Source organism: Cetorhinus maximus, chromosome 23, assembly GCF_964194155.1.
Source record: "Cetorhinus maximus chromosome 23, sCetMax3.hap1.1, whole genome shotgun sequence".
NCBI lineage: Eukaryota > Metazoa > Chordata > Chondrichthyes > Lamniformes > Cetorhinidae > Cetorhinus > Cetorhinus maximus.
Genome location: NC_135901.1, coordinates 44311839 through 44330842, shown reverse-complemented (window position 1 = coordinate 44330842; position 19004 = coordinate 44311839). Strand labels below are relative to the sequence as shown.

At 40.9% G+C, this 19004-nt stretch overlaps 1 gene segment (V, D, J or C); it reads right to left on the bottom strand.

The window, feature by feature from the left end:
• Positions 1-1699: 1699 nt before the first annotated feature.
• Positions 1700-18923, bottom strand: LOC144698515 (Ig heavy chain C region, membrane-bound form-like). The segment is given in 7 exon segments: positions 1700-2147; positions 2288-2415; positions 7149-7478; positions 7973-8278; positions 11897-12208; positions 13157-13456; positions 18812-18923. Coding segments are annotated over 7 exon segments (1404 nt in total).
• Positions 18924-19004: the final 81 nt, after the last annotated feature.

Sequence of the window (19004 nt, the reverse complement as noted above, 5' to 3'; positions counted from 1 at the left end):
CTCGCTCACACACACACTCTCCCTCACACACACATTCTCTTTCACACACACACTCTCCCTCACACAATCCCACTCTCCCTCACACACACTCTCCCTCACTCGCACATTCTCTGCCTCACACACACACACCCTCTGCCTCAAACACACACATTCTCTCGCTCACACACACACTCTCTCCCTCATACACAATCTCCCTCACACATACACTTTCCCTCACACACACACTATCTTAAACAAATTCTCTCTCTCACACACTCTCCCTCAAACACACACTCTCTCTCTCACAAACACTCTCTCTCACACACGCACTCCCCCTCAAACACACGCTCTCCCTCACACTCATTCTCTCTCACACACACACACACCCTCTTTCACACACACTCTCCTTCGCACACAAACTCCCTCACACGCTCTCCCTCAAACACACACTCTCTCTCACACACGCACTCTCCCTCAAACACGCACTCTCCCTCAAACGCACACTCTCTGTCACACAAACACACTCTCTCTCACACACACTCTCCCTCAAAAACACGCTCTCTCTCACACACATACTCTCCCTCACAAACACTCTCCCCCACACACACTCTCCCTCACACACACACTATCTCAGACAGTCTCTATCTCACAGGGAGAGTGAATCCCTGGAGTGATGTTCAGTTAGCTCAGGGAGATTGTGTCAGAGGGAATGGAGCATGGAGAGAGGATCCCTGGGGTGATGTTCAGGGAGATGTTATCAGAGGGAGTGGAGCAGGGGGAGAGGATCCCTGGGGTGATGTTCAGTCAGTTCAGGGAGATGGTATCAGAGGGAATGAGCTGATCAGGGAGACAGTTCATTATCAAAGCTGAAGGGAGAATGACAGGGCTAATGGACTTAACAGAAAAGGTGGAAGTGCACGGCCAATGTGTTTACCTGGACGTGGACCGTGTATCGGTTTAACAGAAAGGGGTGGGTTTGGGTTGGGTGCGGGAAATCACTGTTTGTGTATTTAAGAGAAAATGCGAAGCCAGTGTCTCAGTATCCGATCGGCTCCAGGATCTGGGAACAAGCCTCATGTTTATGTTTACTTGCTGCATAACGTGGAACCCCGTCTTTGGCATTTTCGCGGTTCTGTCCCCCCGGAATGTCCAAGAGACCTAAAGCTCTGTAATAATTTACAGGATTTGCACTCGATCATATATCAGTGCCAGGCACTTCCCAGTCTCTGGAGACTCTCCTTGGTTTGTGCTCCCTGTTCTGCCTGTGTTATTTATTTAGCCCGTGGATCCCCGCCTTCAAAGTGTTTAATCGGATAATGCAGAGGGATCTTTACCCTGTTTATGACCCTGGCTGCACCAACCGTGGGAGTGTTGAATGGGGCACTGTTAAGGAAGTTTTCTGCTTAAATATCCTGTCGTGTATCAGCCTCTGATGAAGCCGATTCCTGCTCTTTAGAATTGCCTGACATATGACTGTGGCCACCCAGAGTATGAGTGAAATCACTGAGGTGACCCTCCCAGTTCAATCATTCTACCTCTGGCAATTGCCAGAAACAGGCAGAGGTAAAGGCCTCGATACACCGATGGGCGGCCTAGTGGAGACTTGTGGGCAAATAGATCCCAGACAGGACCAGTAAAACTGGGAGAAACGTGTAATAGGGAAAATGGAACAGTGTCGATGGGTCTTGGAGAAAGGAATTCAGCAAAGTCACAGTTAGTTCACTTTTCATTCCAGATTTATTCGCAATGTCAGAGGATATTTTACAGGAAAGTTTATTTTAAAGTTAACAGAAGTGAGTATAACGCCTGAGGTCACATTGAGAACAGAACACATGCGCTCTAAGTTGGTAAACTGTATGTACCACTGGAACATAGATCAGAAAGAGAAAACAGCGGCTTAACGGAAAGGGAAGGGAACAATAGTGAATAAGGAATGAGAAAAGTTACTTAATTACAATTGAAATCCTAACTCCAGGGAAATTAGATGCTACAATTACATTACAACCATTATCATCTCGCACATTTCATACAGGGAAACGGAAATACTGTTACAGGTTCGGTTACAGATTCGGGATCACCAAGAGAACATATTTTAAATTGGAATACAGAGATCTTAATGAACAGCTGAGGAAAAGCTACTGGGTCCGAAATTCAACCGATCACTTGATCTGTAAAAGAGGGAGAAAATAATGAAGCAGATGTTTATGATCTGGTGCATTTATGTTATAGTTTTTAGTTGTTGAAACATTTAGAAAGTTTTCAAACCGCTTCTGTCAGATTGTAGTGTTAGTGGATTGAATCTTCTCACCTTCACCAGAGTGACGGCAGTGCTATAGAAAATGCTCAGGAAGAACAAGACAATGAATGTGGAAGCGGTTGTCCAGATGTTCCCGTTATCGTCCTCATTTTCTTCAATCCACATGCGGTCTGTGGAATCTGCAGGGATAGAACCGAGAAATTTTAATTACATTCTTATTAATCGAGGGTGTCTTGTTGTTTTTTTATATATATATTAATTGTATTGTATCTTCCTCAAGCAATTGGTTTGTTCTCTAATTCAATTTTCAATACATATCTATTAATGAATTAGTGACTCTCAGCAATCTCTGTCTGTTACTAACTCCACAGCTGTTCTCACTTTACATTCCTCATCCTTTCCCTATTGGAAAACGTGTTCTTTTCCCCTTCGACACCAGTTTATTTTGGAACAAATTTCGTACTGACCTATCTTTTGATTATATTATGATGGAAATTGCAGGAGGTTTACCAATTGATAACAATTATTTTAATGATAGGTACTGATAGCTACTAATTCCGAGACTCTGAACTCTGTAAGATATCTTTGGTGAATTTTCATCTTATTTGTTTATTTGTGATGGGAATGTTTGGCATATAATTAACTTAAATCAATTTACAATTAAAACATTGCTTCAGTGTGTTTCCTGGGTCTTTATGTGCTCCCAGAAATTTTTGGAAGATGTGTCCGTTAACAAAATATATTTGTATTATTCTTTCGTCTGTAGCTTGGCATTTGCCTTTGTTTTTTAATATTTGCATATGTGTGCAGGAGTATCTCTTGCTCTGCCTTTAACTGTGTTTATGTGCCATGTTATATGAGGGTTGATGTGTGTGTTCATGTGGCATGAGTGTTGATATGCTTATTTATGTGTGGCGCTCCTGTGTGTGTATGTTTGTTCATTTGTAAATGTGTGTGTATCAGTGTGTTAATGTGACTTTATGCGTTAATCTTTATGTTCACTTATTAATGTCTGTGTTAAAGAGTTTGTTTATTTCCATGCCTGTTAATATATCTTATATTGTGCCTTTTTATATTCTATGTTGGCTATGTTAATAATGGTGACCCCATGAGCGTGTGAGTATGTTAAGGTGTGCGTTTATGTATGCGTTGATGGATATTTATAACGATGTGTTTATGTATGTTTACGTGTCCATGTGTACTAAAGCGTGTGTTTATGTTTTTGTTTTTTTATGAGTGCGTGAATATATTCAGTTGTTTCTTGTTCTGTGTTTCTGAAAATGTTAGGTCTGATCATCTGTGTGTCTGTGTGCCCGTGTGTCAATGTTTTAATGTGTTTGTAGAAATGCCTATGTAAGTGTATTATTGTGTGTGATAGTGTGTCTTTAGATCTATATTGTTGTGTTCATTGAAGCATAGTAATGAACATGTTCATGTGTATGTTTACATGTCCTGTATGAGTCTGCAAACGGGGTTGTGTACATCTGTATTTGTGTCTGTTGTGTGTGTATATATGCATATGTGTTTGTGTGCGTACACATGTTTGTAAGTGTGTGACTGTGAGGGCATGTGTGTGAGAGAGTATCTGCGTTTTTAGGTGTGTGCGTGTGTGTGTGTGTGTGTGCGTGTCTGTGTGCATGTGTGTGTGTGTGGTGTTTGTGTGTGCACCTGTGTATGTATGTGTGTTTGACTGTTTGCTGAGTGTGTGTGTATATTTGTGAGTATGTGTTTGCATATGTGCATGTTTGTGGTGTTTTACTGTGAGTGTGCATGACTGCATGTTTTCTGTGTATATATGTGCTCTTGTGAGTGTGTGTGTGGGTTTGTTTGTGTGTATGCCTGTGTGTTTGCCTGTGTATGTTTATTAGTGTGTGGGTCAGTGTTTGCATGTGCATTTGTGTGTGCTTGTGTGTGTGGCTCTGTGCATAAGCATCTGTGTGTATGTATGCTGGTGCTTGTGTACGTATGTGTATGTGTGTGTGTGTCTGTGTGTGTGTGTGTGTGTGTGTGTGTATGCGTGTGTGTGTTTGTGTATGTGTGTCTCTTTTTCCTTGTGTGTGTATGAACCTGTGTGTGTGTGGAAATGTGTGTAAGTATATGCGTGTGTGCGTCTGTGTGTGTGTGTGTGTTTCTGTGTGCCTGTGTATGTTTGTGTGTGTGTGTGTGATCTTCTGCCTGTGTGTGTGTTTGTGGGTGTATATTTATCAGCGTGTGGAGGTGTGTGTTTACACGTGTCTTTTGATTGTGTGACTTTTTTGTATATGTATGTGTGTGTGTGTGTGTGTGTGCGCTTGTGCGCAGGTGTGTGTGCTTGTGCGTGGGTGTGTGTATATGCTTGTGTGATTGTGTGTGCTTGTGTGTGTGCGAGTGTGTCTTTGTCTCTATGTATATATGTGTGTTTGTGTGTGTGTCTGTCTGCCTGCATGTGGATGCCTGTGTGTGCCTGTATGTGTGCTCGTTTATGCATGTGTTTGAGTGTCTGTAAGTGCGTGTGTGTACGCATATCTGTGTCAATGTCTGTGTGTGTGTGTGTGTGTATGTGAATGTGTGTGCTTGTTTATGTATGTTTGTGTGTGTGTGTGTGCCTCTCTGTCTGTCTGTGTGCTTTTGTCTGTCTGTGTGTATGTCAGTCTGTGTTTATGTGTTCGGGCATGTGTGCATGATCTAGTGGTGTGTGTGTGTGTGCTTGTTTATGTATGTTTGTGTGTGTTTTCGTTTGTGTGTGGATGTGTGTGCTTGTTTATGTATGTTTGTGTGTGTGTGTGTGTTTGTTTATGTATGTTTGTGTGTGTGTGTGTGTGCGCCTCTGTGCCTGTCTGTTTGCTTTTGTCTGTCTGTGTGTATGTCAGTCTGTGTTTATGTGTTCAGGCATGTGTGCATGATCTAGCGGGTGTGCGTTTGTGTGTGTGTGTGTGTGTGCGTGTGTGTGTGCCTACCTTTGTGTACGTGTGTGTATGCAATTTTGTTTGTGTCCGCGTATGCGCTTGTTTGTGCTTGTGTCTGTATGTGTGCATATTTGTGTGTGCGTGAGAGAGAACTTGAGTCAGATTGTGTGTGTGCTTCTTTGCGTTTGTGTGTGCTTATAAGCTTGCGTCAGCATGTGGCTGCGTGTGTCTGTGTTTGTTTGTGTGTGTGTGTACCTTTATGTACCAGTGTGTGCATTATTTCTGTCAGTGTCTGCATGTGCGTGTGTTTGTCTCTGTGTCTCTCTGTGTGTGTTTGTCTCTGAGATGGAGAGAGACATCTTGTTTCAGAATGCATGAGTGTCTTTGTTGTGTGTGTGTGTGACCTTCTGCCAGGGTGTGTGTGAGTGTGTCTTTGAGAGATTGTGTGTGCGCGTGTGTGAGAGAGTCTGCGTGTGTGTGTGTGTGTATTTTTACGTACCAGTGTGTGTGCATTTTTTCTGTCAGTGTTTGTGTGTGCACGTGTTTGTGCCTGTGTGTGTGTTTGTCTGTGAGAGAGAGAGAGAGATAAATCTTGTGTTTAAATGCGTGTGTGCCTTTGTTGTGTGTGTGTGTGTGTTATCATGTGCCAGGGTGTGTGTGAGTCTGTCTTTGTCTGTGTGTGTGTATTTGTGTGCGTGTGTGTGTGTGTGTGTGTGTGTGTGTGAGCCTGTATGTGTGAGTGTATTTTTATGTACTAGTGTTTGTGTGCATTTTTTTCCTGTCAGTGTTTGTGTGTGCGTGTGTTTGTGCCTGTGTGCCTCTGTATGTGTTTGTCTGGGAGAGAGAGAGATCTTGAGTCAGAATGCATGTGTGCCTTTGTTGTGTGTGTGTGCGTGTGTGTGTTTGTTTGTGAGTCCGTGTGTGTGTGTGTTTGTGTGCGTGTGTGTTTATGAGCTTGTGTCAGTGTGTGTGCTTTTTTTATTATTGTTCCACATATCTCTGAACATGAAAAACGTGGCCTGACCGTGAAGGTATGATCGATGGAGAACACTATTCTGTATTCTGTGAATGAATGTGTTTTCTGTGGGGTTCAATGAGACATCAAGCGATAGAATGCAAGAATTAAACAGAAGTACCCAGAAACATTAGGAACATAACTGGAAAAATGGGAAGGATTGAATCAGCAGTTCAGTTTTGGATTATGAGAAATCATTGGCATCTTATGATTCACAAGAACAGGAGATTGAAAAGCGTTTCAAAGTTATCATGTTGCACCATGATTGCCATGATTGAAGATTACAATATGAGCGCAGGAATCTAGAAGCCGCCTTGTACCTGAACCCATATCATAGACAGCTGTTGACTTCTAAACCCTCTGCTCTGCGACTGGGAGTTTAGTGAGTTAATGTTCCCCTCTCCACTCCCTCTCGTTGGCTAAACAATTTCCCCTCCGGTTGTCTCTGTTGGGGAGGTGCTGGTACATTGCGTTAACTAATGCCGTCCCCTCTTTCTATGTTGGTTAAGTGGAGTAATATTTAGCGTTCCCGTGTGACCCTCACTTCAGTTCCCAGTGGGTGCGATGCGGCAACTTCCAGCTGGTAGAACTTTGAATGGATGGACATTAAACAGGAACAACGGGATCTAAATGCTGCTGCTGTGTGTGCTGGTGGGAAATGGGACATTGTCAGAATTCACCTCAGCGAGGGGCAAGTTGGTGAAGTAACTTTGCAGAATTCTGTAATGGATGAGAATTATTCTGTCTCTAACCCAGGGTGTATCTGAGCTGGGTGCACTGATTGTACAAGACTCAGGTCTGAGACCTGTAAATTCCCGACATCAACTAAACAGGCCTAACATTAGCAAAACTAGAAAACACAATTAATTAAGTAGCTGTGTATTTAATTCACAATTGGAGGAAAATACTTTATTATTTCTACTAAAGTACGAAATGTAAGCGATAGATTCTCATTGACATGAATTGACGGTGTCCATCAGTGCAAGGGAAATATTCACAAAACTCGGTTTACCGCTGGATTTATCAACCGTTCTGTTGATGATCTTCAAGGGAATCGCTTCATGTCCCACCACACAGGAGTAAGAAGCGCCGCTGGCCCACTCCTCCGCTGCAATGGATAACAGGCTGTACATGAAGAAGGAGTTATTGCCGTTCTCCGCCATCACCTCGGTGTTCTTGTAGTTCCCCGGATTCACCGGCTTGTCATTGATGGTCCACTTGACGAAGATCTCTCGGGGGGAGAAACCTCTCACTAAGCAGCTGAGGGAGATGAATCTCTGAGCGGAGACATCTTCAGCCGGGGGCAGGAGGACAGAGACGGATGGTTCCCGCGGATATTTAGCTGCAAAAAATTTACAATAAATGTCAAAAAAAAAACTGGAGAATTCCAGAGAAAATGACACCGGTGGTTAGATTGTGAGAGAAATGTGTTTTGTTTTGACTTTTCAAGATCTCCATTTTCCACTTTAGGGTCTGACCGGCTTTCTAGCTCGGAGCAGATGTGGATGCAATCATTTACACTGAGAATATGCGGGATTGGATTGGAAAGTTTCATCAGTAACAGGCCATTCGGCGGAACGGTTCTGTGCTGGTGTCTAAACTGTACACCAAGCTCCTCCCACCTTATATCATCAAACCCTGCAGTACAGTTTCTTGTTCATTCACCTACTTATGAATTTACTGCTGGAATGCTTCATGTACGGGCCTAGGGATTTTAGTTAGTGGAATTACCAATCAGACTAGCTCATTAATGCACTGTACACTAATTATTGGTTCTTAAACTTACACTGGGAATTTGCACACTAGCTCACTTATTGATTCATTCTCACCACTTACGTTCTTCCTTGTGGATGGAATTTCTTAAAGGAGTCGGCAGATCCTGATGGCTCACCACGCAGTAGAACTCAGCCCCACTCAGCCAGGCTTGTGTTGAGATATTCAGGTGGCTGACCACGCTGTTAGGATCCTTTCCCGGCTGGACAGCAATCTCTGATTTCAAAGGCTTCTGCTCTTGTGTCCAATTCACGAGGACTCCATAAGGGGCGTTACTCACAATGCAGGTTAAGGTCACTGTCGCCTCCAGTAAGACCTGTTCTATTGGCGGCGGCTGTAGAGTAATTACGGGATCGGTGCAGTCGGAAACTGTGAAGCAGAAATGAATGTCAACCAAAACATCATCTTCAGAATCAGAAACCCAGTATTCAGCTTTCACTCTCACGACGGGAATATTTATTTGACCTCTCCCTGCCATGTAAAGGCCATCATTATTTGAAGGTCAGTGACTTGCAATAATTCCGGGAGACTCCATAACATTCCATGTGTATTTCCAGCCAGAACCACTGGGACTGGATAAACCAAATGCCGGTGCAACAATGTGAATAAATTCAGGTACAATTGTTTTATAGACAGATTATCACTCGTCCCGAAATCAAGGAATGAGAGAATGATAGAATGCTCACAGCACAGGAAGAGACCATTCAGCCCTCTATGTCTCTCTGTAAGGATAATGTGCGCCTTAACCCCATTTATCCTCCCCGTTCTGTCACGTGCGATAACATTTTCAAAAAAACAATGTTAATCTCTTTTTTTGAAATGTCAATTGATTCCCAGCCTCAGAAAATCTTGGGGAAAAGGAAAGTGATAATATTTCACAGTGTGAGGAAAATGTTGTCAAAATCGCCTTCCTCAGGATTTTCCTATCCCTAATTTGGAGGACTAAACATTTCTCCCCTTTTCCAATTTCATTAATTAACCGAAACACCGCAATTCGATCACTCATTAGACTTTTGTACTCAAAGGATTGCAGCCGAGACGATGAAAACTGCTATCAGCGCTGCTCAATCTGAAAACAGCAGCAGAAATAAAGTGCACATCTTTGTCGGAATTGAAGTCGTGGGCAATTACCAGTAAAGGCCTGCAGACATCGATCCTACTCACAATATGAACAATCATTTTCGGATAAAATTAAAACCAATGACTCCTCACTCACTATCCAACTTTTGAACAAAATGTCACCGTGTTTTGTGAGTTGATGGAATCCTGATCATCGGGGGATTCTGATTCAGAAAGAACATGGGTTCAATCCCCACTCCAGATGTTTGAACACAAGTGTAGCTGATACCAGAAATGTAGTACTGATCGAGTACTGTATTGTGAGAGGTACCGACTTCAACATCAACTGTTAGGGCCCGGGACTGCCTGCTTTGTCAGTGTGACATCACGTTTCCCCAAATTCTCCCAAGTTTTGCGTCGTCCACAAACATTTAAACTGTCCCCTGTAAACCAAGATCTAGATCATTTATATATATAAATATTTACCCACTTAGCTATTGTCCCTTTAATTCCATGATCTATAACTTTCCTCACAGGTCTGTTGTGTGTTGTATCGAAAGCCTTTTGGAAGTCCATATAGACCACATCAACGGCCTTGCCCTCATTAACCATCTTTGTTAACTCTTGAAAAAACTCCAGAAAGTTAGTTATACAGGATTTTCCTTTAATAAATCCATGATGACTCTTCCTAATCAATCTACATTATCCCATATGATATTAATTCCATCCGGAATAATTATTTCCAGAAGTTTCCCCACCACCGAAGTTAAACTGACTCGTCTGTAATTGCAGGGCAGACTTTTATAAACTTTGTTGAACAAGAGCATAATATTTGCAATTCTCCAGTCCTCCAGCACCTCCCCAAAATGCAGGGAACGCTGAAAAATTTTTGTCAGTGTCTCTGCAATTTCCACTCTCACTTCCCTCAGTTCTATTGGACGCATCTCACCCGGTCCCGGTGCCTTATCAACTTTAAGTGCCGACAGCTGATGCAATGCCTCCTCCTTATCAATTTTAAACCCTTCTAGTGACTGAGTTTCCTCCTCTGTCACCATGGCCTGGGCAGCATCTACCTCGTAGGTAAAGACAGCTGCAAAGTATTCATTTAACACCTCAGCCAAGCTTCTTGTCTCTATGTGTAAATCTCCTTTTTGATCCTTAATCGGCCTATTCCTCCTTTTACAACCCTTTTATGGTTCATATGCTTCTAGAATACTTTGGGATTTCCTTTTACGTTAGCTGTCAGTCTTTTTTCATAATCCCTCTTTGCTTCTCGTATTTGTTTTTACACATCCCTTCTGAACCTCCTGTATTCAGCTTGATTCTCAAATGTATTTGCTTCCCGGCACCTGCTGTAAGCACACCTTTTCTTCCTTAACTTAATTTCTATCTCCATTGCCATCCAGTGAGCTCTGGATTGGCTTCTCCAGCCCTTCCCTTTTGAGGGAACATACTTTGACTGTGCCGAAACCATCTCACCTTTGAAGTTAGCCGATTGTTCAGCTACTGTTTTTCCCACCAACCTTTGGTTCCAGTCTATCAGGCCCAGCCCCATTCTTGCTCCATTGAAGTCCGCTGTCTGCAAGTTGACTATTCTTACCCTGGATTGATCAATGTGATTTTCCACCGTCATCCAAAACCTTATGATACAATGATCACTGTCCCCTAAATGCTCCCCTCCTGTCAATTTATTTACTTGGCCCACCTCAATCCCAAGAACGATGTCAGGCAGTGCCTCCTTTCTTCTTGCACTGGACACTGCTGTAGGAAATTCTCCAGAGTATAATCTAGGAATGCTGCTCCCTCACTGCCCCTTACGGTACCACTATCCCAGTATATATTCGGGTAATGAACCCCTACCCCCTCCATTATAACTACTCGATGATGTTTAAACCTCTCTGTTATTTCCTTGCTCCTCTCTATCTTCCCACTGGCTATTCCGGTGTACACATTACACCCAGCAATGTACTTGCACCCTTCTTATTCCTTTGCACCAGCCAAATTGGCTCTGTCCTTGAATCGCCTGACACATTTTTTTCTCCAGTATTGCAATATTCTCCTTAACCAAAAACGCCACGACCACCCCACCCCGTTTCTATGCCCTCTCCTGTCTTTTCTGAACATCTTGTAACCAGGAATATTTAACACCCAATTTTGCCCTTCCTTAAGCTTACCGTTATCTCCGTTATCGCCCTAACATCATAGTCCCACAAGACAATCTACGACAGTAACTCCCAAATTTTATTAACTATACTCCGTGCATTCACATACATGCAGTGCAAGACTGATTTAGGCTTCATTGCATGCTCCCTTCTCCTGACTCCATCTATTAACTGACTATACCCTCTTTTAGTGTTAGCTGCCTCTCCCAGAATTCCATGCACCCTGGTATTACTCTCTGACATTCACTCCTTGTTCCTACGCCCCTCCTGAGTTACTTTGAACCCTCCCCAGCAGCAAAACCAAAAATGTTATTTAGTTCTAAAATCCAAATATTGCTGGAAATCTGAAAAAAAAATGTAAATGATTAGCTAAAGTGTGTCTGTTTGCTGGACAGCATGTGTCCCTCATCATACAGAATGAAATCAATTAATACATAAATAAATCCAGTCAGCATCATGTCCCAGTTTATAGGAAACTGTTGTACAGCAAATCGCTGCTGAATATTCTGCTTTACGACAATGAGCACATTTTCACGGTCATTCATTGGCTGTTAAGTGTTTTAGGACAATCTGATGCTGATAAAGACGCTGTGTATATGATAGGATTACTTCAGTGTGTTTTTGTTTCGTTTGGAAGGAAACGCAAGCGGGCAAATTGGCAAATGGGAGACATTCTCTGAATTTTCATCATTCCAAAATAATTCTTGGCTTGGACAGAGATAGGCACCAAGAATGGCCTTGAAATTTCTTGGGTTGTGTCTCTTACCATCAGGTTTGGTGATGTTTCGGCTTTGAGTGACCCCTTTATGAGTGACCAGGCAGGTATAGAGCGTGTGACTGAACCAGTCCCCAGCGGGGACTGTCAGCTGACTGGTCGCTGAGAAGTTCCCGTTCACTTCAAAGCCGGGAGAGGTGACGAAGCCCGAGTCCATGGCCTGTCCATTCTTCATCCACTTCACGTTGATTGAATTTGGACGGAAGTCAACGATTGAACAGACGATGGTTGCAAATCTGCTGCTTGTGATTTCGTCACTGGGACTCACGGTGAGGAGAACAGTTGGATGATGCACCACAATATCTGCAAGAAAATTCATATTATTTGGAAATAATTTTGCTTCAAACCAAACAATTAAAAACTGTAAAACTATTTACATAAAATCCACAGGACAGAACCAGGCCAGCCGGCCCCATAGTTCAATGCTGGACTTTAGGATCCACAAGAACTTCCTCTCGCTCTACTTCATCTTGCAGTATAAAAACCACCTTCTTTACAATCTCCCTCATGTATCTATTAAGATTCCCCTGAACAGGGTCTCAGTAACGTCTCACCTACAAGAAGTCCCACATTCTGCTCATCCTTGGTGTAAAGAAGATTCAGATTTGCCAATTGTTTTTTTTTAACATTCTGTTGTAAACATGAGCTCTAATTCTTGTGTAATCTATCAAATTATTTCAGAAGTCTGAGGACCTTTATTCGGTCCCACCACAGATTTTTATTTTGTCGAGAATAGACCACCAGCCTATTCGCTCTTACTTGACAGATGTAATCTATCAGCTCTGGTATTGTCCTTGTAAGTAGTTTAGCTCCTATTGTGACGCCTCTGTAGCATTCTCCTTACGTGGAAACCAGAACTGCATACAGTATACTCGGTGTGATATGGAGGGGATAACTGCACACAGTACACCTATTGTGATGTGGAGACCTTAATTATACACAGTACACTACGTTGTGATGTGGAGAATAAAACTGTCCACAGTGCAATAACTGTGATGCGGAGACCAGAGCTGTCCATATCACACTAAGTGTGATGTGGAGGCCAGAACTCTACGCAATCCACTAAGTGTGATGTGGAGAATACAGGTATCCACAATACACTAAGTGTGATATGGGCACCTGAACTATACACAATACTCTCACTCCATTCTAACCCATGTGATGCAGAATTTAAACATAACTCATTTGCTGACCACGTTTACCCTTCACCCAGCCCCGGCCCTGCCGCCCTGTGCATCCCACAACACGAACCTGGCATTTCCTTCACCCAGACCGAGTCGCTCCGTCGAACCTCGCAGTAGATTGTGCTGCTTCCCACCTCTGATTCGGTGATGGTTAACTGGCTGCTCAGGGTGTGGGTTCCCTCCTTGTTCAGCACTGATGGGTAAGTCTTCAATCCAGCAGTGATCGTCTCTTGATCTTTCTTCCAGGAAACGCTGGTGATTTCGGGGGAGTAGTCCGCAGCCAAACAGCCGTAGGTCACGGAGCCGGCAGTGTTTGCTTGTTCACAGGAGGAGAGCAGAGCGTAGAGGGTGGGGGGAGACGGTGTCGCTGGGAATGAAGAGTCAATTGAACAAGTTAAAAATTTGATTTGTGCTTATGAAATAAGCAAATTGTTCGAAGTTTAATATTGGTATCATTTATTTCCAAAATACTCTGGTCATAAACTGCATTTAGGAGTTGATATGCCCGACGGGACACGCCCCCATGATGGCCAGTCTTGTAAAAAAAATGAGGCACAAGTCGGAAAAGGGAAATACTGCCCATGAGACCACATAATTGCGAGTTAAATAAGGGATATTGTAACCTGGGCTTCCTCCAGCTCTTGCTCCTCTTTTGAGGAAAACATCAATCATTCCTCAAACACTTTCACTTTAGACCCTTGCACATTATTTCCACTGAGCTCTCGCTTAAAGTATTTTACTATCAACCTCTTATCACCAGCAAATGACTATTTTAATGCAGCAACATTTAGCTATCTCTGGGCCAGGATGGCGGATTATCTTCCATGAAGGACATCAGTGGGCCAGAAGGGTTTTTACACGAACCTATTCTAGTTTCTTGATCAACATGTTGCTGTTTTCAGGGGATAAACTTTGATGATGCTTGGCAGCATTTTCTCTAAAGATTATGTAACTCCGACCGGTGGATTGACTAGCTTCATTACTTACAGACAAACTTTTAGCACTTTTATAAAGCATGACCCAGAGTTGTTCAATGAGACTATTTGATAGCATGGACGGTTGGCTTTCGGCCAATCACAATTCCGAATTAACTCTCCAAAATTGCCAATCTTCAATGATGTTTACAAATAATCCATTTTAATCATAGATAGATCGGTTGATAGATAGAAAGTTAAAGAGATAGAAAGTTAAAGAGCTAGAAAGTTAAATAGATAGAAAGTTAAAGAGATAGAAAGTCAAAGAGATAGATAGATAGATAGATAGATAGATAGATAGATAGATAGATAGATAGATAGATAGATAGATAGATAGATAGATAGATAGATAGATACATAGATACATAGATACATAGATAGACGGATAGATAGAGAGATAAAGAGATATTGATCGAGAGATAGAGACAGAGAGAGACAGACATACAGACAGATAGATAGATAGACCGATCAATCGATGGATGGAAAAATGGATGCATGAATAGATACATGGGCAGAAAAAGGTGATACATCTACACTGCACAATCAAATGTTCACAGTTCACGGACTGCACTGATTAGATACACGAGAGAAGAACATTGAATTTCCACATCAAACCCACAGCCCTAGTAAAGCCCTTAGAACAAGAGTAAAACTGCCTCTATTATAGTTCATCAAATACCGTTAGGACACTTGGGATCGGGTTCTGCATTGAATTAAGTTAAATTCATATTTTTCCAGCTTTCATTCCCACCGTAGTTTGTATGAGACACTGAGTAAGGCACTATACTGTCCACTTAAGTTGCACAATTTCTTTCCAGATTCGATTATATCGCAGAAGGTAACGTTACAGTCAGTTCATTTAACTGTCCTGAAATTGTGCTTTAGATCAGGTCAATCTGATTCAATTATTATCTGATATTGAAAATGTTTAACCATCATCCCTTCATCACAAACTTGGCTTTTTTTTCGAATGAAATGTACTTAAATTAACGATCTGCTACTTCATTGGAGGAATTGAATCATTTACTTTTGCATATCTAGTTCGGAGCACTCAATATGCTTGATACTGATTAAAGTTCCTTGAACATTGACAGTGCCAACATTCTCATGTCAGATACAGAACAGTTGAATTATACTAAAACTCTATTTGCACAGTCCTGTGAAGCGTTGTATTTCCGGAATAGTAATGGTGGGATGCATTCTAAAACACCCTCTATTCTGCACTGTTCGTTAAAACTTGCATTTAGACTGGACCACCAACAAACCCCGGCTCTGATACAACAAACACTGAACAGATAAAATATCTTTCTACACTTTGCATTCCTTCTGAATTCCACAAACTGGGATACTGATCTTAATTCTGAGACAGCTTCTCAAACTTAAGGACAGATTTGTACCTTTCTCCGAGATACAAACTTCTTAAATAAATGGATCGAAATTAATTCCCTGAAATACAGGAGAATGAACCAGAAAGTTCACAACCAGCCAGGAGGCGCCTGATTCTCACACAGTGACAACACAGATAGAAACAGAACAGATGTAAACAATGCAAAAATCATTCTCTTAAAGATAGACTTCTCCAGTATCCATTAATCCGTTTGAATAGATTAAAACTTTTGTAAATTTATGACCACGTCACTTCTCTGAAATTGAGCTGATTCTAAATTGAAAAGCTCCAGCAATTTCTCCCTGTCTGTGTACAGTTTTCACAACAGCCTTAGAGTTAGTTTGGCTGAGAACAGGTACATCAAAATAATTTACATTGAGTGTAATTTATGCCTATAACAGGGACATTGTAACAGAGCAAGAATTTAACAAATCGGGAGATATTTAAACTGAACTCCGATTATTCACTGACATAATTTCAGAATTATGTGTAACCATTGAAACTGCTGAGGCAAAACAGGAAGGTAATTCATTAAATTGTACAGCAACATCCAATGCAGCTGAAGGCAGTTGAGTAAGAAACATGTTTTTTTTCCAAGTTAATTGAAAATAATTTTTAAAATTCTCCAACCATGAGTTTCTACTTTAATCCTGGACTCAGCACAGCACATTTGAGAGATTTTTTGTAATGAATTTGCACTGATCTTAGATTCTATTTTCGCGTTGTTGATATTTTACCCTATTATGTCAAATTAGTTGATAATTTTATTCTTCTTCTGATTTGTCTCTTGTTAATAATAGGCTTAATTAAATTAAGGTGACATTTCTTAAATTAAACAAATAATTCCATACACATTCGGACAAATATATTATTTTACTTTTAATAAATAAAGATTATCTAAAATTTATAAGAATGTGCTCCTATACCTACACCCGTGTAAGCTTTTCATGTTTGTGACTATGTTGGCACGACATAAAAGCTTTTCTGTTCTAAACGTGTATTTCACATGATAGATTTATAAGTGGGTAGCTTAACATTGTTCAAACACTATCCGGGTACTCAAATCGGTAATAAAAAATGGATTGCAATATCCTCTAGTCACTAAAGCAGGACTCCGGAGTTTAAATATCATCCCACATTTCAACAGCAGTTTTATTTTTAATAATTAATGTAGCCCTGGCAGTTTGTCGCCATTTTCGGAGCCTCCCCTAGATAATAATACAGCCAAGCTTCGATATACCACTCCGGTAATCCACACAATGCACGTAAATGTGTTTTAAATATATAATGAAAATAAAATGCTGCGGATGCTGGGAATCTGATATAAAAACGGAAAATGCTGGAAAAACTCAGCACGTCTGGCAGCATCAGTGGAGAGAGAAACAGAGTTAACGTTTCGAATCGGTATTACTCTTCTTCAGATCTCTGCTTCTCCATGGACAGATGCTGCCAGTCCTGCTGAGTACTTTTTCAGCATTTTCTTGTTAAATATATAATGCTGCTTATTGAAATTAAGATCCACAACCATCAATGCAGAACTGAGAGATAACAATTCCTCTGCATCACCCGAGTCACTGAAATTCAACGAGCAAAAAGAACAACGATTTTAATGAGAATTAAAGGTAGCTTCCATTTAATTCAACCCGTATATCTCACAGCTTTGCAAGATTGGTTGTTGTTCTTCAATTCAGAAGTTACATTTATAATTAAGCCAACCTGCTTCAATTGCAATGTTTGTCCATCTCCAGCCTGGAGAACTTTCTCTGAATTTGAATAGAATCATTGAGCAATTCATTAACTGCAAACTGTTTAAAATTGGCTTAGTGATAATGGTCTAAAATTGAAGGAACAACGCTGTTTGGCTGCACAGCAGAGGTTCAGCAACCCGGCAAATATATTAAATTAGCTAGCTGCAATTTACAAAATGCATTTAATATTGATAATTAATTTGCACCTTTCAACTTGCGTAAAACAGAGAGGAACCAATTAATTTAAAATCCCTGTTTGAACTAAACACTGCAGTGCGATCAGTGTGTATTACATTAAAAAAAAATCGAAATTGCTGGAACCTTTGCATTTGTCCGGCTGCTATTAATTGTGCTGGGATTTGCAGCAGGGTTGTGGATAGCACAGATTATCTGCTAAATGTTCATCGATACTATTTTTTATTGTTGTAATCTTGGGAAATATTGCCGCATTATAGCCGTTTGAGTTATATTCATTTAACTCCCCATCACAGTTAAAATTCGCTGCTTTAACATTGCATTATTACCTCAAGTATTAAATAGGAGTATCGGAAACAAAATATTAATTGTTGAATCTGCAATTAGCACTGAAATAAAAATGCATCAATACATCTATCAATATTTATTAAAAAGCCTGCCTGCTTTGTAACTATAACCCTCCTTCATAATGGTTTAAGCAGATGTGATCGACATTACACGTTGTAGAATCACCTAACAGGTCCACGAGCTTTAACTGTTCAAAGTAACCCAGGCATATACTCTCCTCAGCACTTAACACCAAATCACAACACAGAGAGGCTGAATCCAACAACTGATTAATTACCTAAGTCCTTTCAGCAGAATCAGATGCAACATTTCAAGTCAACCTGAATACATCGTACGAAATCGCCTTTCATTGAACAAGTCATTTATTAAAATAAACAGAAATATGAAACAATGGCAGAATAATTGTATTTCGATGGATCATGTTTAATGCATTCTGTTGATTTTCACGATTTATTTAATAATATCGGGCGATATTACTGCATTTTAGTGTTTCAAGTTGTTTTCATTTAAACCTGACCCAGTGTTAACTGTGTTGTTCTTAGTTATGGTAGCATTTCACTTATTTAAGATGAACATTCGTCAACATGATATTGATATTTTTCAGCGCAGTTAACACAAATAAAAATGACAAACATTTATTTTAAAACCCATAGTTTAAAATGACTTTTTGACCTCGATAGCACTCGGTTTCCTGTCTACAATCTTATTTCCAACACTTTTAAACACAATGTTTTCAGTCGATTAGAAAACTTGCAGCAATCAGATGTCACCGAGATTAAACATCGTAGAAACACCAAACTATATAACAAAACTCATGCATTTAAAGTAAGATAGGCACAAATCCTCATCAGCAGATAAAAGGCAAATCACTCAAACAAGTCCTTAAAACTCCCATAGCTTTTTTTTTGCCGAGAAGCAGAAGAATTGTTCAATCCCTTTGCAGCGTAATTAAATGAAACATTGTAAACACAGAATGCAAAGTTTCGGTTAAATCATTAATGACTAAAATAAACAGAAATGTGAAACAACGAAGCAAATTCAACAGCACAGAAAGAAGGCATGTTTCTTACCTGCAGTCACCGTCACCATGGTTCCTTGGCCCCAGTAGTCAGGATAGTCACAGTGTTACATTTGCTGGTCTGGGTCACACAATAACCAGTTCTGCACACAAGGGGAGAAATTCAATATTAATTTAAATGTTACGAACCGAGAAGCAAAGTAAAATCATGATCGGCTTTATCAAAAAAGTAAAATTGTGAAATA